This window comes from Sus scrofa, chromosome 10 (genome assembly GCF_000003025.6).
Source record: "Sus scrofa isolate TJ Tabasco breed Duroc chromosome 10, Sscrofa11.1, whole genome shotgun sequence".
Lineage (NCBI taxonomy): Eukaryota > Metazoa > Chordata > Mammalia > Artiodactyla > Suidae > Sus > Sus scrofa.
In genome coordinates this window covers 38,429,869-38,454,842 of record NC_010452.4, presented here as the reverse complement: position 1 = coordinate 38,454,842, position 24,974 = coordinate 38,429,869, and the positions used below count along the sequence as shown (strand labels likewise).

General features: G+C 44.7%; 2 protein-coding genes across 4 annotated transcripts in view; one reads left to right on the top strand and one right to left on the bottom strand.

Annotated features, from left to right (window-relative positions):
- MOB3B (MOB kinase activator 3B) overlaps positions 1-16,910 on the bottom strand; it is a 256,735-nt gene extending 239,825 nt beyond the window's left edge. The window contains exon 1 of one of the 3 annotated variants that reach the window (XM_003130696.6): positions 16,274-16,910. The gene's annotated coding sequence lies outside the window, so the exon portion shown is untranslated. Of the gene's footprint in view, positions 1-14,646; positions 16,207-16,273 lie in introns of those variants that run through there. The other 2 variants (XM_021064706.1, XM_013980202.2) reach the window with 2 other exon arrangements.
- On the top strand, positions 9,497-10,123 carry IFNK (interferon kappa). The gene has a single exon (NM_001164857.1). The coding sequence runs from the start codon at positions 9,497-9,499 to the stop codon at positions 10,121-10,123; it is 627 nt and encodes a 208-aa protein (NP_001158329.1).

Here is a 24,974-nt window from a genome sequence, read left to right as displayed (position 1 = left end):
CTCAAAGCAGAGCTAGACTGCAGAATCCACTTTCTTTTGGCTGCAGGCACGCTGCTCCTCTCAGTGGAGGCAGAGCAAAGGGAGTTTTCCACTTATGCGTGAAAGACCCACATGGATGGCCTTGAGGTCAGAGGACTCAGGTCCCAGCCTGACTTTGCCCCCAGGTGGTTCTGTGACTTTGGGCAAGTCACTTCTCTAACCATAATAGTCTTACCTTAATAGTCTTGTCCTTCTAAGACTACCTTCTGTGATTTAGAGTCTGCACTTCCCAGGCTACTTAGGGGCCGGGGTCTTGTCAACAAGAAAAGAACCTCCTCCCCACTCTCCATGACTCTAGTAGATTATTCCAGACATCATCCTCAAAGCCAGGTATTGCTCAGACACAAAGAAAAAACAAGCCTAAAATTTGGGGCATGGGAATCTTCTGTCAGCTGAACAAAATCCCACTTACATGTCTCCATAACGCCTTTTTTTGTTCTTCATAAATGTCAGGAAACCTCATGACCACATGCAAACCGACAGTAATTAAAAGAAGACACCGGGAGTTCCTGTTATGGCTCAGTGGTATTAGAATCCGACTAGGAACCATGAGGTCGCAGGTTCGGTCCCTGGCCTTGCTCAGTGGGTTAAGGATCCGACATTGCGTGAGCTGTGGTGTAGGTCGCAGATGTGGCTCGGATCCCACATGGCTGTGGCTGTGGCGAAGGCAAGTGGCTACAGCTCCAATTCAACCCCTAGCCTGGGAATCTCCATATACCACGGGAGCGGCCCTAGAAAAGGCAAAAAGACAAAAAGACAAAAAAAAAAAAAAGATGACACTGCCCTCATCTCTACCATGGCAATTCCTTTTAAAATATTTATCCAAGACAAGAGGACAACTCTGTCCATCACTCACTTTCCTCTTGCTCTTTTTCCAGACTACAGGCCTACTGGGCAATGATCTGGGAAGAAATCCATATCTACTCAGTAGGCAAAGGGGAAGGGTCTTCTGGAAGGCAACCTCTCTCATCTGAAATGCTCACCCCCATCTCAGAAGCAAAAGCCCCACTGGGATTCAAACAGACCAAGAGAAACAACAGTGGAACAAGGATTCAGGTGGAAGCTGTTCTGGTAATCCCCACACTGAAGGTAGGTTTTCCTAACGGTGCATATTTATTTACTTAAATACTCACTCCGCCGTGTATGTCACATTTCTTTTTATCAGGGATCATTTTCTTTTTCTTTTTTTTTTTTTTTTCATCTTTTGTCTTTTCAGAGTCGCATCTGCGGCATATGGAGGTTCCCAGGCTAGGGGTCTCATCAGAGCTGTTGCTGCCGGCCTACACCAGAGCCACAGCAATGCCAGAGCCAAGCCACGTCTGCCACCTATACCACAGTTCATGGCAATGCTGGATCCTTAACCCACTGAGCAAGGCCAGGGATCAAAAATGCAACCTCAAGACTCCTAGTCGGATTCGTTTCCACTGCGCCACGACAGGAACTCCAGGGATCATTTTCTAAAAGCTCAAATTCTTTCTGTGTAGGAAGGTCCTATGTGCATCATCTGAAGCTGGGCTCTAAAGAGAACCAGGGATAAGTCTGTCCAAAGAGCCTCCCTCAGGCTGATAGGATAGAATGACGTTCCTGGGTGCACCTACGACAAAGAGGTGGCCACATTCAGGGCAGGGGAGAGGGAACGGATGATCCTGGAACCTCTCAGCAGTGTTGTCAGCACAGGTTAACACCTGAACTTGAGAAGCATTAAAAAAAAACCACTTGGCAGTCTTTGAGTCAACAAACATTTGATGTCTTTATCTAAGAGGTGCCAAGCATGCAAAACTGGGTAAGACACACAGCTCTGTCTGGAGGGGAGGGGAAGGGAAGATGTATGAGTCAACCAAACCACACAGAACTATGCGACACCACCAGAGTAGATGTGTGACAGAGCTCATGACCTCACCAGCCTGGGGGAATCCCAAAGACAAAGCGATGGGAGTAGGCGGGGGACACTGGACCAATGCCTGAGCTGCCATTCTGTGAACGTCTCAAGTCTTCCCAGCACCTGGCTTTGCCTTCCCCATGTCCCTACACCGTAAGAACTAAACCACCAAATCACTTTCTTGTCATGGAGACATGGCTTCATTGTCTTCTTTCGGTCATCCCACAAATTATTTCGTACCTACTATGTGCAGGGTGTTGTGAAAAGCACCTAGGGAGTTCCCGTTGCAGCTCAGTGGGTTACAGATCTGACCAGTGAGGGTCAATCCCTGGCCTCACTCAGTGGGTTAAGGATCAGGTGTTGCTGTGAGCTGTGTAGGTCACAGATGTGGCTTGGATCCTGTGTCACTGTGGCTGTGGTGTAGGCTGGCAACTGCAGCTCTGCTTCGACCCCTAACCTGGGAACTTCCATACACCACAGGTGCAGACCTAAAAAGCAAAAAAAAAAAAAAAAAAAAAAAAAGAAGAAGAAGACAAAGAAAAGCACCAGGATCTATTTGATCAAGATCTGGTGAGCCGTTGATCCTGGGCTTCGTATTCTCAAAGGGTTTATAATGTAGATTTTTAAAATTATATCCAAATGATATCATACATATAGTCAAAGGGATACATGTCCAGACTTAAACTTCAAAGCCTACCACAATTTTTATAACCCTGTTTCGGCAACTTCTAAAAATACGTACAAGTCCTCCTACTCCCACACCACATATTATCCATGGAAGTGGTCCAGGTGTCTCTCCATCTCTGTGGGTCCCGAGGGCATTCAAGAATGAGCAGCTAGAACTACCACATGACTCAGCAATCCCACTCTGGACAAAGGTACAATTCATAAAGATACATGCACCCCTATGTTCATAGCAGCACTATTCACAATAGCCAAGAAACGGAAACAACCCAAATGTCCAAGGACAGATGTCCAAGAAGATATGGTACATATACACAATGGAATGCTACTCATCCATAAAAAAAGAATGAAATAATGCCATTTGCAACAACATGGATGCAATACTAAGTGAAGTAAGTCAGAAAGAGAAAGACAAACACTATACGATATCACTTATGTGTGGAATCTAATATATGGCACAAACAAGCCTATTTCCAGAACAGAAACAGACTCACAGACATAGAGAACAGACTTGTGGCTGCCAAGAGGGAAGGTGCGAGACTCAGATGGACAGGGAATTTGGGGTTAGTAGATGCAAACTATTACGTTTAAAATGGATAAAGAATGAAGTCCTGCTGTATAGCACAGGGAACTATATCCAATCTCTAGTGATAGAACATGATGGAAGATAACAGGAGAAAAAGAATATATAGCTCTATCTATCTATCTATACCACACATATGCATATATGACTGGCTCACTTTGCTGTACAGCAGAAATTGACACAACAGTGTAAATCAACAATACTTTTATTTAAAAAAAATTTTTTTAAAGAATGAGGGAGTTCTCTTTGTGGCTCAGTGGTTAATGAATCCGACTAGGAACCTTGAGGTTGCAGGTTCGATCCCTGGCCTCGCTCAGTGGGTTAAGGAGCAGGCATTGCTATGAGTTGTGGTGTAGGTCGAAGACATGGCTCAGATCCTGTGTTGTTGTGGCTGTGGTGTAGGCTGGCAGCTACAGCTCCGATTGGACCCCTAGCCTAGGAACCTCCATATGCCGTGGGTATGACCCTAGAAAAGGCAAAAAAAAAAAAAAGAAAAAAAGAAAGGAAGGAAGGAAGGAAGCAAGAAAGCAAGCAAGCAAGCAAGCAAGCAAGCAGTGAATAAGTCAGCTGTTGCACATGCACTCACGGAAGTTAGTGTTTAGTGGGGAGACAGATACAAATATGGACATACCAAACTGATAACTGTAGTTACCACAGGGGAGAAGAGAGGCAGGACGCAAGGCAGAGATGGCAAGCTAAGCTTTCACTTTACAAGTGTTGAAGTTTTTACAATATGGACATATCCGCATATATACTTGTGTAGTCATTATAAATTTCTACATCAGATACATCATTAAGAAAAAAACAACCAAGGGCGTTCCCGTGGTGGCTCAGCGGTTAACGAATCTGACTGGTATCCACGAGGACACAGATTCAATCCCCGGCCTTGCTCAGTGGGTTAAGGATCCGGCGTTGCCATGGGCTGTGTGTAGGCCCCAGATGCGGCTTGGATCCTGCGTTGCTGTGGCTGTGGTGTGGGCCAGTGGCTACAGCTCCAATTCGACCCCTAGCCTGGGAACCTCCATATGCCATGAGTGCAGCCCTAAAAAGAAAAAAAAGAAAAGAAAAGAAAAGAAAAGAACAACCAAGAAAGGGACAGAAGAACTAGGGGAGAGGCAGACCCCAAAGTGGGAGGTAGTGGGAATGAGTGAAACCCCACGTGGTTGCAGCTTCAGGGCTGGTCTGGGCTAAAGGAGCTGCACACAGCTTTTTGGCGACCAATGTCTGCAGGCCACGTGGGAGAAACTGCCAGGCCTGGACACAAGGCTTCCACCTCTGAACCCCTACCGGGCTGCATCGCCTTCTGAGCCCACAAAGGGAATGATGTACTTTTGTGGACTGAGTAACCTGGATGATCAACATATTACTCTCACCCGGGGTTCCAAACTTGCCTTTTCTCAGAGAGTAATAAATCCTGCCATACGATGCCAAATGCCCATGAGCTGAGTCATGGCTATCTTGTCTAGACTGAAATGCCTCATCTCCATTTTGTCAAACAAAGTATGTCTTGCCCATTACTGTTACCTTTGGGTTGCACGTGGACTTCACATAGTTCCACTGACAAGAGGGCAGCCCTTGCTACTCAGCTTCCCCGCCCCACTCTCCAAGGAAAGCCTGACCACATAGCAACGGCCTCAAGAAATAAGACCGGATATCAGGGAACACTGCTGGCCGTGTGAACATGGAGCCCACAGTGACAGTCTGGGCAGCTGCGACAGACAAATTCTAGAATAAAAACATTTCCTCACACGGCCATTCTTTTCAACTGATTATATTTTCAGATAGAGTCCCATGATATAGCTTTTACCGAACAGAGGCGTGATCAGCACTGTGCATCCAAGCATGCTTCTTCTTCTTCTTTTTTTTTTTTTTTTTTTTTTTTTTCCGTCTTTTTAGGGCCGCACTCATGGCATATGGAGATTCCCAAGCTACAGGTCTAACCAGAGCTACAGCTGTCAGCCACAGCCACAGCCACTTGGGATCCGAGCGGCGTCTGTGACCTACACCACAGCTCAGGGCAACGCCAGATCCTTCACCCACTGACCAAGGCCAGGGATTGAACCCGTGTCCTCATAGATCTTGGTCAGATTTGTTTCCGCTAAACCACAACGGGAACTCCAATAATGTTTTTTAGTACAAGTACATCCCAAACACTGCACAGGTCTTCTGTATTTGTATTTGCTCAACCAGGCAACTCTAATGGTGGCAGAGGGGACAAGAGGCACGCCGGTCATGTTCCGTTTTTTGTCATGAATACTGTCAACATCATCATCAGTTAACATCTATAGCACGTTAGGAATGAGGTACACGCTATAGGGAAGCCCTTAGGGATCCCCTGAAACATGCAGAACATGCCTGTTTCTCAGTCGCGGACTCCTTGAGATCATGGACCATACTTATCCCTCCCTCCTCAAGACCCAGGCACTGACTGACATGAGATAGACGCTGAGAACACAAGGAATCAATAAGGATACCATACCCGATGACAAGAAAGGGGATAAAATGACAAAACTGTCCGTAGTGGAAAATTCAAGCACCTTCAAGAGGTTGACCACAGCCAACTCTCCAGCCACCTCCAGCCCCGTGGGCAGAACCTCCTAGCATAGAAGTTCAACTGAACAACCTCTTAGCTTGATTAGTGTGAATGGACCATCTCAAATAAGTAAGATGTATGGTGAGCACTATGGGTGGGAGAGAATACAAAATTACGAGATTGGAGTTCCCACTGTGGTGCAATGGAATCAGTGGCATCTCTGCAGCGCCAGGATGCAGGTTCTATCCCTAGCCTAGCACAGCGGATTAAAGGATCTAGGGTGCAGCTGTGGCCTAGATCTGATCCTTGGCCTGGGAACTTTGGCAGAGCAGCCAAAAAAAAAAATTGGAGATCAATGATTATATAATTATTTACTTTAAAAAGTCCAAATCGAGGACAAAGCATTATAAAAGCCCAAAGGAGGAACAAGCAACTCTGACTGGGATAATGTAAGAACCTGTATGTATAAGAAGTTCTGAGAGGTAGGTAAGAGGGTCTGGCCCTCAAAAGCAATTTGCATTTTATAAACTCTATGTGTGTGAGTATAAATAATAATAAATATATCTATATACATTTTAAGGAAAAGTTGTAACAAACTACATTAAATTCCCATATACTCTACATTATTCACATCAACTGAATTAGAACTGAATGTCAAGGGAAATTCACATCTCCTTTTTTTTTCTTTTCTTTTCTTTTTCTTTTTCTTTTTTTTTTCTTTTTTTTTTTTTTTTTTTTTTTTTTGCATTTTAGGGCCGTAGCTGCAGCATATGGAAGTTCCCAGGCTAGAGGTCAGATCAGAGGTGCAGCTGCCAGCCTACACCATGGCCACAGTCATGCAGGATCTGATCAGTATCTGTGACCTACACCACAGCTTACAGCAACACCAGATCCTTAACCCTCTGAACAAGGTCAGGAATTGAACTCGCATCCTCCCTCATGGATTCTAGTAGGGTTCACTACCGCTGAGCCACTATAGGAACTCCCACATCTCCTTTTAAAGAATCCTAGAATGGAAATGTTTATAAAGTAGTAGTGATCCTATTGTAGGTGTATAATATCTCTTCTTTTTAAATATATTTTGTTTGAAAACGAGTTTACCTTATTAAATGAGAAATACTTGCTGCCTACAGAAAACTTCAAAAATTTAGGTAGAGTTCCTTTGTAGTGCAGTGGGTCAAGGATCCGGCGTTTTCACTGCAGCGGCTCAGGTCACTGCTGTGGCAGGGGTTCAATCCTGAACCCAGGAGCTTCCACATGTCACCAGTGAGTGAGGCCACCCCCCCCAAAAAAAAAAAAACTAGGTAAATTAAAATACAAAAATAATCACCCATTATTTTCCTAGTCAGAGGTAATGACTCAATATTTGTAGAATTTACGCTTCTAGATTTTTTGGTACATATATGTATATGTTTATATTTAATAAATATGATATCAGACTACTGTGAAATCTTATTTTGAAGCTACAAAGTGTATCTATCCAAGTAATGAAATATATGTCCACAGGATAATTTTTTAAATTGAAATATAGTTGATTTACAATGTTGTGTTAATTTCTGCTATATAGCAAAGTGAATCAGTTATACACACACACACACACACACACACACACACACACATATTCTTTTTTAAAATCTTTTTTCCATTGTGGTTTATCTTAGGACATTGAATATAGTCCTCTGTGCTAGACAGTAGGACCCTGTTGTTCATCCCTTTCTACAGCATAATTTTTAATGCTTGCACAGACTAATTTTTCTACTGATGGTTTATTTAACCGAGTACCTACTGCTGAACATTTAAATTGTTTTCAGTGTTTGGCAGTAATGAACTTCCTGAGAGCTAAGTCTTTAAAGACATCCATTGTTATTTCCTGGGGATAAATTCCTAAAGGGAGAATTGCTGAGTCAAAGATTATATACATTTTTAAGGCTTTTGATACATCTTGCTCTCCATGAAGGTTGTGTCAATCTATAATCTTATATATAAAAGGAACCATTTTCCTAAATACTTTTCTAAGTTAGCCATCCCACAAAATATCTCCGTGAAATCAGAATTTATCCAGAAAGAGGATATAGAGTAATATATGTATGAAGTTTTCATAGGAAACCGGTCCAAAAAGCCAGGATTTTAAGAAGTCTCAGTTGACTCTAATTAGCCTTTGGTATAGACAACTGATTTAGACAAGAACATTGTTAGCCAAATTTCCAGCCGAAGTCTGCCATATTTGTGAAGCTGTGATTGCTTACCATACTAAAATGACTTTATTGAAAATTAATACATTTCTTTTTTTAAGGTGATCATTAGGCTAGCCCTGCTTAATGATATCCCATTTCACGTTCCTGGAGAAAGGAATCCATTCTCTTCTATCATAACCGGAAGAATGCTGTTTGGTCAAACGAGTCAAAACCATAAATGATGAACAGCCATCACTATCACAGTAATATTGGTCCAGGTGTGAGTTACCTTTGGCTAAAATGGGTGATCACCTGCTAACTCCTCAGTGGAAAAACAAGCAAGAACAAACAAAAATCTTGACAGCGCACAGAACTTCTAAGCAAGAAGGAAAGATAGCTAAGCATACGTTTTAAAATACAGTCTAAACCATATCTAAAAGTTTAAAAAGGAGTTCCCATCGTGCCTCAGCGGAAACAAATCTGACTAGTTTCCATGAGGACAAGGGTTTGATCCCTGGCCTCACGCAGTGGATTAAGGATTCAGTGTTGCCGTGAGCTCTGATGTAGGTTGCAGACATGGCTCAGATCTGGCATTGCTGTGGCTGTGGTGTAGGCCAGTGGCTACAGCTCCGATTGGACTCCTAGCCTGGGAACCTCCATATACCGTGGGTGTGGCCCTAAAAAGACAAAAAAAAAAAAGTTTTAAAAAAATGCATGATGCTGTAAGAGAGATGTGAATGAAGCAGAAAAATATTCCCCAATATACAATTCCCTGGAGGACTTCTAATAAAGAAATCACAGGCATATAAGATGCTAGGTGAGGATGGTAAGCTGTTTTGGGTTTTACTAAAGGAAAGAATAGTTGGAGAACTTTGACATTTTCTGATGGCAACAGAAAACTATACTGGCCTGGTCTTCTACGTGGTAAGTGCCATGCTCAATGACCAACTCTGTTTTTCATCTTTTTTGAGGCCCCCGAAAAAAATCAAATAAAAACAGAAAATATCCAAATATAGACGCTTAATTGAACAAACCTGGGAAAACAAAAACAACACCACCAAAAAAAAAAACTAAACTATGTTATGTCCTAGTGGCCTTGCAATCAAATAATCATAGTCATTTGATCACCGTCTATGATTAACTCAATGAGAAGATTTTTAGTGATAGGGCCAGGTACCAAAAAAAAAAATTTCTTGGAGGACTGCTCTTCCTTATGTAAGAGTGTTGGGTGAGTGAGCAAATGTATAGAGTCACAGCTTTCAATTCTTTCCAATTCAGCCTGCATCAGTCTTCTTCTGATGATCCTATAGTGCCAGGATGGCTCATTTGGGCATCTAAGATAACACAACGGTAATGCTTTGCTCACTTTTCTCAAAAGACAGCGTTTCCAAGTTAGCGTAGTCACCCAAAGTCAAAAAAAGCCTCAGAGGCAAAGGAAAGGGGCCGAAACTCTGAGAACCGTAAAAATGACGAATGAGAAGACTCCTCCCCACTGAAGGCACTCAGGTGTATAAAAGGCACACGAAGGAACACTTAAGACCTAAAACATCACTGTCAACCTCGGGTCGCGTGGATTTTTTTAGCTGGGGGCGGGGTGTGTGAAAATGAGGGCCAAGCCCGACGTGATTCGAAAGTGTTTGTGGCCGGCGTGCCTCATGGGTCTGTTTGTCACGGGCATTGTCTCTCAGGACTGTAACCTGTTGAACGCTCACCTGAGGAGAGTCTCCTGGCAAAATCTGAGACTTCTGAGCAGAATGAGCCATTCGTTTCCCATAGAGTGTCTAACAGAAAGCAAAGCTTTTGAGTTGCCCCAAGAGATCCTATCACACACGCAGCCTCTGAAAAGGGACATCCAGGAAGCCTTCTATGAAATGTCCATTCGGGCTTTCAACATCTTCACCCAGGACACCTTCAAAGCCACTTGGGAAGAGAAACTCCTCAGACAAGTCCAGATGGGACTTGACCAGCAGTTGCAGGTCCTGGAACAATGCTTGCAGGAGGAAGAGGAAGAAAATGAAGACATAAAAGAGATGGACGAGGTTGAGAGGAAACCCTCGGGAGCGACGGTCCCCCCCTCGCACAGCCTTGAACTGAGGCGGTATTTCAACAGGATAGACAAGTTTCTCAAAGATAAGGAACACAGTCATTGTGCCTGGGAGATCGTCCGGGTGGAAATCAGAAGATGTTTCTACTTCTTTCAGAAATTTACAGCACTTCTCAGGAGGAAATAAGGTATATGCTTAGAATTAAAATTCCATTTCTCTCCAAAATCTCCTTTCCCATCTCTTTCTCCTCCATCATCTTTTTCAGGATCATGGTGCTGTCCTAGAACGTCCCCTTGGCTGGACTGGTGCTGGTGTGCGTGTGTAATGTTCGCTCTTGCTGAGGTGTGGCCTTGCCACACCAGCTGCATTCACCTCTCTGAAGAAGGGTGAGGCCAACCACCCCCTGGTGAGGGTTTTAAAGGAGGACTCTCGCTCCGTCTTCTACCCTCTGTTCCTCTTTCCTTCTGGGCTTGTGTACTTGCTTTGCTCCATCACCTTTGAACTCTACCAAACCGACTGCTAGAAGATTTGGATTAGAGAATATTGCAAAATGTAACACCTCCATGACTTATCCTCAGTGACTTAATTGCCAAGGTTGTTTATTCTAGGAAAGTTCAGCATATGAAGAGCTTATACAAGCTCCTACAGAGTTAAAACCCTCCTTGTTTCTGTACACACACACACACACACAAGATTGAAATTTCTGGCCCATTTGCTTCTCACCTTGGTTTGTTTGAAATGATACAAAGTGTGTAGATTGGTATTTTATTATTTTAAGAGAGTGAAGATTCATGGTGATATTGGATGGGTGAAATAGATGACCATTAAGCTCTCATTCAACCTTTGAGCTAGGATTTTAATGCAGAGAGCACTGGTTCATTCCTAGTACATATTATGAGATTTCTACATCTAAAAGCATGGAAAAGCCACAGAAAAATACAGTATTTGCCTTTCATTGTTTTTCGTTTTGTGCCTAAAGTGAAATGCATACAGTCAGACTATGGAAGAATTTCACCCTGGATTTTCTCAATAAAGAAGGCCACTTTCTGTTCATTAAGTAAACTAGTCATCTAAATAATATAAGACACTTTGGAGTTCCCTTGTGGCTCAGTAGGTTAGGGATCTGGCATTGCCACTGCAGTGGCTCCATCATTGCTGTGGTGCAGGTTTGATCACTGACCCAGCAACTTCCACATGCCATAAGTGGGACCAAAAAAAAAGAAAAAAAGTGACACTTTAATATACTTAAAAAAAATTTTTTTATGGCCCCACTCTTGGAAGTTCCTGGGCCAGGGACTGAATCTGAGCCACAGCTGAGATCTACAACCTGCAATTCGGAATACTTTTAACCCTCTGCACCAGGCCAGAGATCAAACCCTCCCCTCCACTGCAGTCAGATTCTTAACTCACTGAGCCATGGAGGTAACTCCTATACTTTATCTTTTTGTCTTTTTGTGTGTGTGCATATATCTTTTCAGGGCCGAACCCGCAGCATATGGAGGTTCCCAGGCTAGGGGTCGAATCGGAGCTGTAGCCACCAGCCTATGCCACAGCCACAGAAACACCAGATCCAAGTCACATCTGCAACCTACACCACAGCTCACAGCAACACCGGATCCTTAACCCACTGAGCAAGGCCTGGGATCAAACCCGAATCCTCATAGATACTAGTTGGGCTCATTAACATGGAGCCACAACATGAACTTCCTGCTTAAATGTTCTTATGTGGTCCTTCATTGGTATTAATTCATCTTCAAGCTGAAATAAACTTTCTCCTCCTTTGTCCTCTACCCCATTTCAGAATCATCTACCTTCAAGCAAGAATTAACAGAGAGGGAACCCTCCTGCACTGTTGGTGGGAATGTAAACTGGTACAGCCACTATGGAGAACAGTTTGGAGATACCTTAGAAATCTATACATAAAACTTCCATATGACCCCGCAATCCCACTCTTGGGCATCTATCCGGACAAAACTCTACTTAAAAGAGACACGTGCACCCGCATGTTCATTGCAGCACTATTCACAATAGCCAGGACATGGAAACAACCCAAATGTCCATCGACAGATGATTGGATTCGGAAGAGGTGGTATATATACACAATGGAATACTACTCAGCCATAAAAAAGAATGACATAATGCCATTTGCAGCAACATGGATGGAGCTAGAGAATCTCATCCTGAGTGAAATGAGCCAGAAAGACAAAGACAAATACCATATGATATCACTTATAACTGGAATCTAATATCCAGCACAAATGAACATCTCCTCAGAAAAGAAAATCATGGACTTGGAGAAGAGACTTGTGGCTGCCTGATGGGAGGGGGAGGGAGTGGGAGGGATCGGGAGCTTGGGCTTATCAGACACAACTTAGAATAGATTCACAAGGAGATCCTGCTGAATAGCATTGAGAACTTTGTCTAGATACTCATGTTGCAACAGAAGAAAGGGTGGGGGAAAAATATAATTGTAATGTATACATGTAAGGATAACCTGACCCCCTTGCTGTACAGTGGGAAAATTAAAAAAAAAATATTAAAAAATAAATAAATAAATAAAAGTACCAAATTAGAAGTGTTGAGGTAAATAAAACAGATTTATAAAAGAGGAAAAAAAAAAGAATTAACAGAGAGATTGTGGCTACCCAAATGCACGTTAGAGATGAAATGGACCCAGTTCAGCTCCTGGTTCAGCTTTTGGAAGACCTCTCCTGCTGCTGCGTTAACAGCATGCTTTCAAACTGTTTCGATTCAATATTCATCCAAGCACAGGGCTCAAATGGTATAGCCAACAGAGAAAGTCTTATGATAAAACTGAGGCAAATTCAGTCCAAAAGTTAGAAAAAAATGTTTTAAAAGAACAAGAACTAGTTGTGGATCATGGTCTACTGGTTATCAGTGGAAGGATCAGACAATAAAATGAGTTAGTATAATCCATTTAGTAGAAATAACTCATTAATAGTTCTAAATTTTAAAAAAACGTTTCAAGCTATAAAGGAGCTGGGGCAGGCAAGCTACTCAGCAGAAAGTAAACACTTGATATTTTCCACAAATTTCTCTAACAATGTCTTTACGTGGTTTCCCTAATAATTCTACTGGGACCACGTCAGCTTCTTTAGTCATTTGTGGTTGTCATCTTGCCAAAACGTTTGCAATGCAAGAAGGAAGAGAATTGGCACTTCAAAATCAATAAAGTTTGTCTGATTGTACCGGGAGGGGCAGAAGTCATAACAGGATGCTTTTATTAAGCGCACCACTAGTCAGAAAAAAGGAGAACACTCACTGAAAAATAGGGAAGAACACAGCATCATCACACAAATACGAACAGACAATATGTAAAATGTTTAATCTCATTTGTGATTAAAGAAATTCAAAAGAAGAAAATAAGATACTCCCCTCCCACCAGTGTGGCAGAGATTAAAAAAAAAAAAGAATTGATAATATAGAATAGCAGTGGGGTGTAGGGTAGAGGGGAAAAAAAATCCTCTTGTGTATTAATGAGAGAGGCTAAACGGGCACATGTTTCTTTCTTTCTTTTTTTGCTTTTTAGGGCCTCACCCGTGGCATATGGAGGTTCCCAGCTGGGGGTCGAATCGGAGCAGCTGCCAGCCACAGCTAAAGCAACTCGGGATCTGAGCTGTGTCTGAGACCTACACCACAGCTCACGGCAACGCTGGATCCCCAACCCACTGAGCAGGGTCAGGGATGGAACCCATAACTTCATGGTTCCCTAGTCAGATTCATTTCTGCTGCCCCACGATGGGAACTCCCACACACGTTTACTGTGGGACAATATGGCAATTTTAAATATCCTAAAAAAAGCGCATTAACTCTTTAGATATTAGCTATCCTATCTCCAGAAATTTATTCTAAGGAAATAACTGGATAAGGTTCTTCAGTAAAGTCTTGTTTATCATATCATATCCATTCACTTTTAATTTTCACCTCTGTATTTTCTATTTTTTCCACAGCGATGGGGAAGTTTTGTTTTTTTTTTTAATTCTAAAATAAAGAAACTGTACAAGCTTATCTTTCACTACCATTATCCTGTTTTCCTTACTGGGGCAGACTGGGCGAGACATTGTCCTTTTACCTTTTATTTGGGCCCTGCCCACAAGTTCCTGGGCCAAGGATCAAACCTGTGCCACAGTAGCAATCAGAGCCTCTGCTCTGGCACAGTGGGCTAAGGACAACACCAGATCCTTAGCCCACTGTGCCGCAGGGGAACTCCCCTTCCACTTTGTTAATGATGCCTTTGGATACTTCTTAACCACCTAGGTCCTTCTTGCTCTTCTCCTGCTGCTAAACTTCAAAGGAATCCTTCCTTGGGGATCATTTTCACAATGAAATGTTTGTAAAGTAGCTTCTGGTGCTTCAAAAATCTTGCTTTTTTTCTTCTGTTGGTCCTACTGGAAAGATTCAGAAATTACTGGAGAAAGCGCTCTATGTGACCACAATCCTGCACAGTATAGATTCCAACAGGTGTGCAGACACAATCTCCCTCACAGGCTAAGCGACTCTCTGGACACAATCTGGGAACCCTGCCTTCTCAGAATGGCTACTCTGCTTTTGCCCAAGGTTGCTTTTTTTTTTTTCTCCCCCGAGGTATACCTGGTTTATAATATTATATTAGTTTCAGGCATAAGCCCTAGTTCTTTAATTATTCACAGTTACAAAGAATAAGCACCACGTGTAAGCATCCAACTTACTAGGAAAGGCTGAGAAACCGGGCCACTTGCACTCTCAGGGGCACACTCACAGCGGAACTCGGGGGCAGTTCCAAAACACCAATTGGCAGGAACTTGGAAAGATGAACACCGCTCTAGAGGCGCTGGCGCTGTGTCCTCCGGTTGTGCATGTGCATTCTCTAAATGCTGAGAGGGGACCAGGGATTTAAACATGGAGCCCTACACAAACTCAGAATTCCAGGTTCATTCTGGAGAGAGCCACCTCACTCCCATTTCTAGGCAAAGTCTCGAGGTTTCCTAGGTTATTTCCGTTTCCATTCTGTTGAAGGCGACTCCCCTGACCTTCGGCCCTTGGAAACTCGCGGGCCTCAGAGCCTTAGAGCTGTGTGCCTACCAGACGTGTCTCAATCCTGTCCCACCGCCTGGCAGCTGCCCAGCCACACGCCTTTAGGTGGAGATTGGAATCCACTGGAACCCACCAAAGGTCTCCCCGGATTGGGGTAGAACGCAGCGGCACCCCTCCCGACCTGCGCTCTTAGAGCGCGGTGCGCTCGGGATAAGATCTGAGAAATGCGCCCCGGGCCACAAGCAGCCGAGGAGGCGGAGAAGGAACAACTTTCCCTCCGCCCTTTAACCACAAGGCCCGGGTGGGGCGGCCCCGCTGGGGTCGGGCTCCTCTCCTTCCCCAGGCGGTTCCTGGGCTCTAGCTGGGCGGGTGGCGGGCGTGGGGAGCTGGGGAGGAGAACGAGAGGGGCTTCCTTCTCTCCCTAGCCCGGCCAGATGTTTGAAAGGCAAACAATAGGGGAAACGAGGAGAAACAAAAGGCCATTCGCCACGATCTCAATCGGCTCTGTCGCGTGGTCCCTGCGGGGAAAACGTCCGGGAGGGGTCGGGAAGGTGGGTGAAGGGGGATCTTGAGGAGTTTGGGGTCTCTGGTCACTCGCCTGGCGCCGGGGGTCGGCCCTTTACCCTTCGAGAAGGGTCCAAAGGCAGGAGGAGCGATCAAAGTAAAGTTGAAGGGTTTTCGGTGCAGGGAAAAGGAGGGGCTTGGATTCCAGATGTTTGACAGTTGTTGGCCCAGGGATTCAGCAGGATTTGTACGTCCTTTACACACCCTGTGCCTCTGCGAAGCGTCCACAGTCCCCGAACTGGCCGAGTTCCCCTTCTCAGCCCCAAGCCGAGCCTCCTCCTTCAGTATCAAGACGCCCTAAACATTGCCCCCCTGCCCAGGCGCACTTTTGTAAAACTTTGTCTTCCCGCCTCCCACAGCACAGCACGCACCCTGCAGTCATCTGCGATGCGGGATGGGTTGGCGGACACACTCGAACCCCGAAGGAAGATGGACTTTATTGATAGACCTTTTAAAATCAAGGCCCAGGAGCCCAGGGTGGAGACTGGACTCTAGTTCCTACCCGGGAAGAGAGCGGGAGGAGCCGGCCAGAAGTCAGGACGCGGGTAGGGGTCTGACGCGGATTCCAGCCCCGGAAGCCCGCGGAGGGCGGGCGGGGAAACGGGGTCTGCTGCCTCCCGCCCTCCTGTTGCACCCGCCCCCAGGTGCGCCCCATACCTCCACCCTCCAGGGCGCGACCGGGCGCGAGAGGCTACCGGCTGCGCCACCTCCCCTCGCTGGGAGCGGGTTCTCACTCACCGTGGGGTTTTACCTTCAGCCCCGAGGCCCTGTCGGCTCCTCGCGCCGAGCCAGCTGCAGGCGGAGCAAGAGGAAGAGGGTGAGCTCCAGGCAGGAGTGGCGACGCTCGCGGATCTGGCTGGGGACTCTGGAGCCAAGGCGCCCGTTCTCAGTAAGCGCGCGGGCGTGCGAGCGCGGGGCTCCAGCTGCAGCCGCGGCGGCTCCAAAGCAGCCCCCACGGGCACCCGGCGCGCGGTTATCGTGCGGAGATGCGAATGGGGACCCCTGGCGGCCGCCCGCGGAATGGCAGCTCCGTCGGGAAAGGACTACAGGTCTCCTTTGGTTATCTTACCTCTGAAAAGAGGTGAGGAATGGACAGTCTGAGCTGGGCTCCCAGCCTTGCGGAAAAGACAGTGACCCTTTGACTGAGAAGAGGAAGAAGATATCAGATCAGAAAGGGTGCTCTCTGGGTCCACAATGGCCACACCCAAGGTACCTAGAGGGGGAAATCGCTTACCTTCTTCAAGATTTTCTAACTTGATGAAAAATGCTAGAGGAGAGCCTTAATCATCGGAAAATACCTTCAGATTCTAGCGAATTTTCTAGAACAATCTGGGATTAATGGAATGAGCGTGGACTTTGAAGCCCAGCCCACAGCCTTCTACTTTCTATTTGAGTGATCTTGGGTCTATGACCTCTAAACCTTAGTATGCTCTGTAAATTGGGGAGAGCAGTATCTACGTTGCAGGGGCTGTAAAGTGTCAACTAAACATAGGAAATTTTATTTATTTATTTATTTATTTATTTATTTACAGGGCCACACTTGCCTATATGGAGGTTCCCAGGCTAGGGGTTGAATCAGAGCCACAGCCACAGCAACACGGATCTGAGCTGCATCTGCAACCTATCTACACTTCAGCGTGCAACAGTGTCGGATCCTTAACCCACTAAGCAAGGCCAGGAATCAAACCCACATCCTCATGGCCACTAGTCAGCTTCTTAACCTGCTGAGCCACAGTGGGAACTCCCATAGAAAGTATTTTTAATGCATAGTAAGAGTCATTAAATATAAGCTTCCTGAGGAAAAGAACGTCTTGCACACCTTTTTAGTTCCCATATGATAGTGTCTTAATGCATTTTGATTGAGAAATACCATATTATGAAAGTTTAAAAGTACTGTATGTAGTACTATAGCACTATATATAAAAGTACTATATTTTACAATTTTTTTTTTTTTTTTTGTCTTTTCTAGGGCCTCTCCTGTGGTATATGGAGGTTACCAGGCTAGTGGTTGAATCGGAGCTGTAGCCGCCGGCTTACATCACAGCCGCAGCAATGCTGGATCCGAGCTGCATCTGTGACCTATACCACAGCTCACAGCAACGCCAGATCCCTAACCCACTGAGCGAGGCCAGGGATCGAACTCTCAACCTCATGGTTCCTAGTCGGATTCGTTAACCACTGAGCCATGATGGGAACTCCTATATTTTACAATGATATTTTACAATGGATAAGCAATGAGATCCTGCTGTACAGCACAGGGAACTACATCTAATCAGTTGTGATGGAACATGATGGAAAAAGAAGGTGTATGTATGTATAGCGGGGTCACTTTGCTGTACAGCAGAAATTGACAGAACATTGTAAATCAACTATAGTAAAAATTGTTTTAAAAATTTAGCTGATTACAAATGTTGATTCTATCTGCAACCTGGTTCCCGTTTGTACCATAACATAGTCACATGTTAGGGAGATGGGGATATGGCCATCTGTGGGAACAATTGTTCTGTCCACACACTGCCTTACTCTTTCCATCAGATATAAGCTCCCTGAGACAAGGATGGTTTTTGTTTGAGTTGATTGCTCTATCCCTAGACTAGCTCAATCAATCTATAGAAAATATATAGACATGTGCTATGACCACCCCATCCATATGTGGAAGCCCTAACCCTCAATGTGATAGTATCTGAAGGTGTAGCCTTTGGGAGGTAATTAGTGTTAGGTGAGCTGATGAGGGTGGGGCCCTCATTATGAGATTAGTGGCTTTATATGAAGAAAAAAGAAAAAAACAGGTTGCTATCTCTCTGCCACTTAAGGACAATGGTGAGTAGAGGACCATCTGCAAGACAAGAAGAGATACCTCACCAGGACTCCAATTAGCTGGTACTGTCATCTTTTTTTCTTTTTTAATGGCCATATCTCAGCACACTGTGGGTCCCCGGAGCCAGGAATTGAATCCAAGTCACAGCTACAGCCTAGGCTGCAGCTGCAGCAATGCGGAATCTGGGATCTTTTAACCCACTGTGCTGGTCTGGGGATCTCTCTCTCTTTTTTTTTTTGGTCTTTTTAGGGCTGCACCCTTGGCATATGGAGGTTCCCAGGCTAGGGGTCCCATAGGAGGTGTAGCCGCTTGCCTATGCCACAGCCATAGCAATGAGAGATCTGAGCCGCATCTATGACCTACGCCATAGCTCAGGGCAACGCTGGATCCTTAACCCACTGAGCAAGGCCAGGGATTGAACCAGCATCCTTGTGGACTAATCGGGTTCATTAACTGAGCCACAACAGAAACTCCTGGGCCAGGGATCTAACCAGAACCTCTGCAGCGACCCTAGCCACTGCAATCTGATGCTTAACTCACTGTGCCACAGTAGAAACTCCAGTGGCACTGTAATCTTTGACTTCTCAGTCTCCAGAACTGTGAAAAGTAAATGTCCATGTTTAAGCCACTCAGGAGTATGGCATTTTGTTATAATAGCCTAAATGGACTAATACAGCATTCAATAAATATATCTTGAAATAATTAATGAAAAGCCTTCACCATGGACATTGGAGATACTTAATATATATTAAGCAGCTATAGTATGCCAGGTACTTGCTAGGCATTTTGGAATATCTCGTTTAATTCTCACAAGATCCCTCTGTGGTACATATAGGTACAGAAACTGTAGACTAGAAAGTTGAAGAAACTTGCCCAAGGTCAGGCAGGTAAGTACATCGGGTAGGCAAGCTTTATTTGTTTATTTTTTTTCTTTTTCATTTTACAGCTCCACCTGCTGTATATGGAAGTTCCTGGGCTAGGGGTCGAATCAGAGCTGTAGCTGCAGGCCTATACCACAGCCACAGCAACACCAGATCTGAACTGCATCTGTAACCTGGACCATAGCTTATGGCAATGCCAGATCCTTAACCCACTGAGCAAGACCAAGGATCGAACCTGCCTCCTTATGGACACTCGGCTGGGTTCTTAACCCACTGAGCTACAATGGGAACTCCTCAGATAGGCAGGTTTTAGAGTGGGCAGTGTGACTGAAGCCCATGGCTGTGACCCTCACATTGCACTGCCACTATCACATGGGCAGTTCTAGATCTTGCCCTGAAGATGCTTATGATCTAGTAAAAATGACCCAAGAAACACAAATAGCAATAACAACAAAAAGACTGTGGGGGATAGTGAATGGGAGGTGAACATGTCTTGTGGAGCATAGAGACAGGCTAGATGAATTCTAGATGGAGCCGATTGTAGAGAGCTTCAGGGAGGATGTGGCATTTGAGCTGGGCTTAAGACGGTAGACGTTGTTGGAATCAGATAATAAAGTTGTTTCAGGGAGTTCCCGTTGTGGCTCAGTGGTTAACGAATCCGACTAGGAACCATGAGGTTGTGGGTTCAGTCCCTGCCCTTGCTCAGTGGGTTAAGGATCTGGCGTTGCCCTGAGCTGTGGTGTAGGTTGCAGACACGGCTCAGATCCCGCGTTGCTGTGGCTCTGGCCTAGGCCGGTGGCTAGGCTCCGATTTAATCCCTAGCCTGGGAACCTCCATATGCCGTGGGAGCAGCCCAAGAAATGACAAAAAGACCCCCCCCAAAAAAAAAGTTGTTTCAGATAGAGGGAACCACAGGAGTAAAGGTGCTGGAAGGGAGAAAAATGCCAGATGTGCTCTGGGAACCAAGATTTTAAACTAGTTGGTATGGGAGCTAGGCATGCAGTTAGATGATAAGGGCCGGGATCCCCAAAGCTAGGCTAGAGATCAAAAGAATTTAATGATTTTTGTTTACAGTTATTAATGGAGAAAAATTACCTAAAGGAGCTTCCAAAGTAGTGTCTGAAGCTGTAACTCAACAGGCAACAAATAGAAAAATGAACTTCTTGTTGAGTAAAACCTTTTCAGAGACGGCTACCTCTGTCTGCCACCTTATAAAATGGCAATCACAGACCTATAATTCTGGGTCCAGAGCACAGCCTCAAATATCTGAGACTGAAAAGTTTCTAAAAGAGGAAAAAAATGGATAATGGGAGGAGTTCCCTGGTGGTCTAATGGATAGGATGCAGGGTTTTCACCACTGTTCCTTGATCTGGGAACTGAGATCCCACATCAAGCTGCTGCAAGCCATGGCAAAAACAACAATAACAAAAATTTAGAATGAGAGCAACTAGCCATTCCTGACCTTTGGACAAGTATAGTTTTCACCATTTCCATTTCACAGATTAAGTAGCTAAGCCTGGATTAAGTGACTCACCCAAGATTACACAACTAGTAAATTTGGGACATTGCTTCAGGGTCTCATGACCGCTAGTGTTCTATGTGTCCTGACACATGAGTGGAAAAGTCCACAAGGCTGCATTTGTCCCAGCTGAAATTGCCTACTTTTAGGCTATTTCAGACCATCATCTCCAGGTGCCTGTGGGATACGTTTGAGGAATTTGGATGGGACCCACTCATGAATCTTACTTCCAAGCTCTTCTAGGGGAAAGAGAGAAGCCAGGATCCTTCAAAGGATAAATTATAGAGAGACAAGGTGCATGGGAATTAAGAGGATGGGTTTCAGAGTCTGAAAGATCCATATTAGCTGTGTCTAAGCCCTCTGAGTCAGCTCCTTCATTTTCTAGAAAAGATAAATAATGTAAGCAAACATGTGGACTCGGTGAAGGGTTGCATGTAACAGACTTAGCCCAGGGCCTGTCACTGTCAGTACGGACAGGTGAGTGCTCAAAAAACACTGCTTTCTTTTCTTTCCAGCGCCCAGTTCACACCACCCTCATGTAGCCCCGCCCCCATGAGGGTAAGAAATTCCAGCACCCAGCCTGGGTCACATTCCACACTGAATCCAGAAGATTCACGGTCCCTTAGGATGACATTTCCTGGAATGGGGAACAAAAAGAGAACATTTCTGGTTCGTTTGATACAGAATGAATAACATTCACATTCTTTGCCCAAGTCGGTGCAAATCATTTTTCACCATTCTCAGTTCGGGCTTTATACATTTCCTGTAAGAGGAAAGCCATGCTGGTCTTCAATGGTGTATGAGAAAAGCCCCAGAAAGATATTCTTGCCAAACCACTTCATTACAGCTTCCTCTGAGAGGGTACCAAAGGAGCAAAGGGATAGCGGAGTAGTGTTACCATAGCAACATCATAATAGTCAGATTGCAAAAGAGAAAAGGAGAAAGCTTGTTTGCCTAGTCATTGATGAACACAGACCCACAATCACGCCGCTCTGGAGAGCAGTGCTCAGCGTTCAAGGACCTGCTCCAGTGAGACTTGGTGTGAGGTAACATTTGGTGAAAATTCTAACCATTTTGGCTTAGTCTGATTATCCAGTGTCAGCTTACCAATAAATAGGAGACATTCTCAGAGTTCTTGCTTTCAAACCAGGCAGTCATAGTTTGCATATCTAAGTGTCTACAGAACAAATCAACAGCAAGGCACAATTCCCGCGTACTTCCTTTGATTTTGTTTGCAAAACCCTGATGGGTCACAAGGTTGGAGGGACTGTCTCAAAGCCTCATGGGATCGGTGATATTAGCATTTATGTTAACGAACTCTGGGTCCTAGAAATAAATGTGCATAGTTCTCCCTAAGCACTGAAATAATGGCGATTCAAACAAGAGTATGTATATATACTTCAAGCAATTTCCAACCATGACAAGAATCTATTATCTGTATAAAGACACTATATGTCTATAGTCATTCCCTCTGAAATCCACATTAGATCAATCCCATTTTACAGAAGTGGAGCTGAGACACAGAAAGGTCAGTCTGAGGACTGGGAAGAACCTATGATACTGTTCAAAGCTGTATCAGCGAAGTTGAAAAAAAAAGGTGCAGTTTGAAATCATAATGGACAAATCTTTTTTTTTTTTTTTTTTTGTCTTTTGTCTTTTTAGGGCAGCACCTGAGGCATATGGAGGTTCCCAGGCTAGGGATCTAATTGGAGCTTTAGCTGCCAGCCTACACCACAGCCACAGCAATGCCAGATCTGAGCTGCATCTGCGACCTACACCACAGCTCACAGCAACACCAGATCCTTAACCCACTGAGCGAAGCTAGAGATTGAACCCACAACCTCATGTTCTTAGTCGGATTTGTTTCCGTTGTGCCAAGACGAGAACTGCCATAATGGACAATTCTGTACAAATAGAGTGAATACACTTTCCTAAGTCATTTTATTTTATTCATTTTATAATTTTATTTTTATTTTTAATTGTAATCACCGTTTATTTCCTCTAAGTCATTTTTAAAATCAAATTTATTGAAATAAGACTGTGATCTTTCTTTCTGTTTTTAAAGTCTGTTTCTACTTTTCACAATGACCCAATGTTCCTTCAGATCTCCCTACTAGACTGTGGGGTTTGGGTTTTTATTTTTATTTATTTATTTATTTATTTGCTTTTTATTTTTTTGGGGAGGGCTTTTCAGGGCCACACCCATGGCATATGGAGGTTCCCAGGCTAAGGGTCTAATCGGAGCTACAGCTGCCAGCCTACGCCACAGCATCAGCAATGCGGGACACGAGCCGAGTGTGTGACCTACACCACAGCTCACAGCAACACCAGATCCTTAACCCACTGAGCAGGGCCAGGGGTCAGGCCCACCACTGATTTCCTAGTTGGATTTGTTTCTGCTGAGCCACGATGAGAACTCTGGGTTTGGGTTTTTAAATCATTGGGATCTTGAATGAGTAACTCTCTCAGGAGATGAGCTGTATGTTGTTGCTCTGGCCTGACATTGTCAGATTGTGGTACCCTTGTGGTTGGCCTCAGCACTTTGAATAATGGAAAGGAATTGTCTCACCGTAAAACAGGTCAGCTTAGATAGAATCCAAGGAGGGATAGTTGCCAGGAGAAATATCCCTAAGGTAGTCTTATCTAAAGACACCATAGTCTGGGAGTTCCCATTGTGGCGCAGTGGTTAACGAATCCGACTAGGAACCATGAGGTTGCAGGTTTGATCCCTGGCCTTGCTCAGGGGGTTAAGGATCTGGCGTTGCCGTGAGCTGTGGTGTAGGTTGCAGACGCGGCTTGGATCCCGCGTTGCTGTGGCTGTGGCGTAGGCCAGTGGCTACAGCTCCAATTAGACCCCAGCCTGGGAACCTCCATATGCCTTGGGAAGCAGCCCTAGAAAAGGCAAAAAGACAAAAATTAAAAAGAAATAAAGACACCATAGTCTGGATCCCCAAAATCAATTGAAGTGTGAGATTTGAGCACCTTTCTCAAATGGGGAAATCAGACCCTTTTGTGCTCAATAGATCTGGGAAGTTTTGCTCTCAAAAAGCAGAAGAACATAAGGGAGTTCCCCAGTGGCTCACCTGGTTAAGATCTAGTGGTGTCACGGGCTGTGTTGCAGGATTGATCCCTGGCCCCAGAACTTCTGCATGCCACGGGCCAGGTCAAAACAAAAAACAAAGAAAAGGTGAGATGGGCATAGGAAGATAGAGAAGAGGCTGGTGAGTCATGTCAGCTTCCAACCAGATCACATCCCCTTTCCTCTTCCAAAAATGAACACAATGAGGAGCTCAAATAAAGGTCCTTGTGAAGGCTATTTGACTTTGTGATCAACGCCTACCCACAGCAGATGGGTCAGTCATTAACTCCTAACTACATGGTGTGGCAAACCAAGAAGTCATCCGTGCCTCTTCAGCTCTTCTGGAACATCTGTACAAAGAAATGAAAGAAGTAACCTTTCTACTGTCAGACTGAAGTGCTGTTGAGGAACCTCCGCAAACCTGCCCCTGTGCTCCTGGCATAAAAAATAAACAGGGAGTTCCCACCGTGGCACAGTGGTTAATGAATCTGACTAGGAACCGTGAGGTTGCGGGTTCGATCCCTGGCCTTGCTCAGTGGGTTAAGGATCCGGTGTTGCCATGAGCTGTGGTATAGGTCTCAGACGCAGCTCGGATCCCGCATTGCTGTGGCTCTGGTGTCAGCCGGTGGCTACAGCTCTGATTGGACCCCTAGCCTGGGAACCTCCATATGCTGAGGGAGTGGCCCTAGAAATGGCAAAAAAGACAATAAATAAATAAATAAATAAATAAATAAATAAATAAATAAATGAATGAACAAACAAACAAACAGGATTTTCCTTTTCACGTCATAATTAATGCAAGACACAAAAGTGAGGGCATCATTCATCCTGTCCTACTTTAGCCTCCAGCTGTTTTACCTACTCAGACCCTATTTCCTCAAGATTCCAATTAGATTTAGTACACTGCTCAATATTAATCTCCTCCTAAGAAGCTACATCACCATTTGGAAAGCCCCTTGGGTTGAATAATTATTGAATTTCTACATGGCCTCCGGCCAGCCTCAAATGTGCTAATGTTTCATGTTCAACAATATGAGAGACTTGCCCTGGATGTTGAACAGTCCTGACGATGCTTTTCTAAGGAAAAAAACCATCTCTTTGAAAGGGTTTCAGGAAAGTTCTATTTTAAATTTTCCCCAAGT

What these genes read in the sequence shown, in the direction of transcription:
- IFNK (NM_001164857.1), top strand. Translation starts at nt 9,497, where the DNA reads ATGAGGGCCAAGCCCGACGTGATTCGAAAGTGTTTGTGGCCGGCGTGC.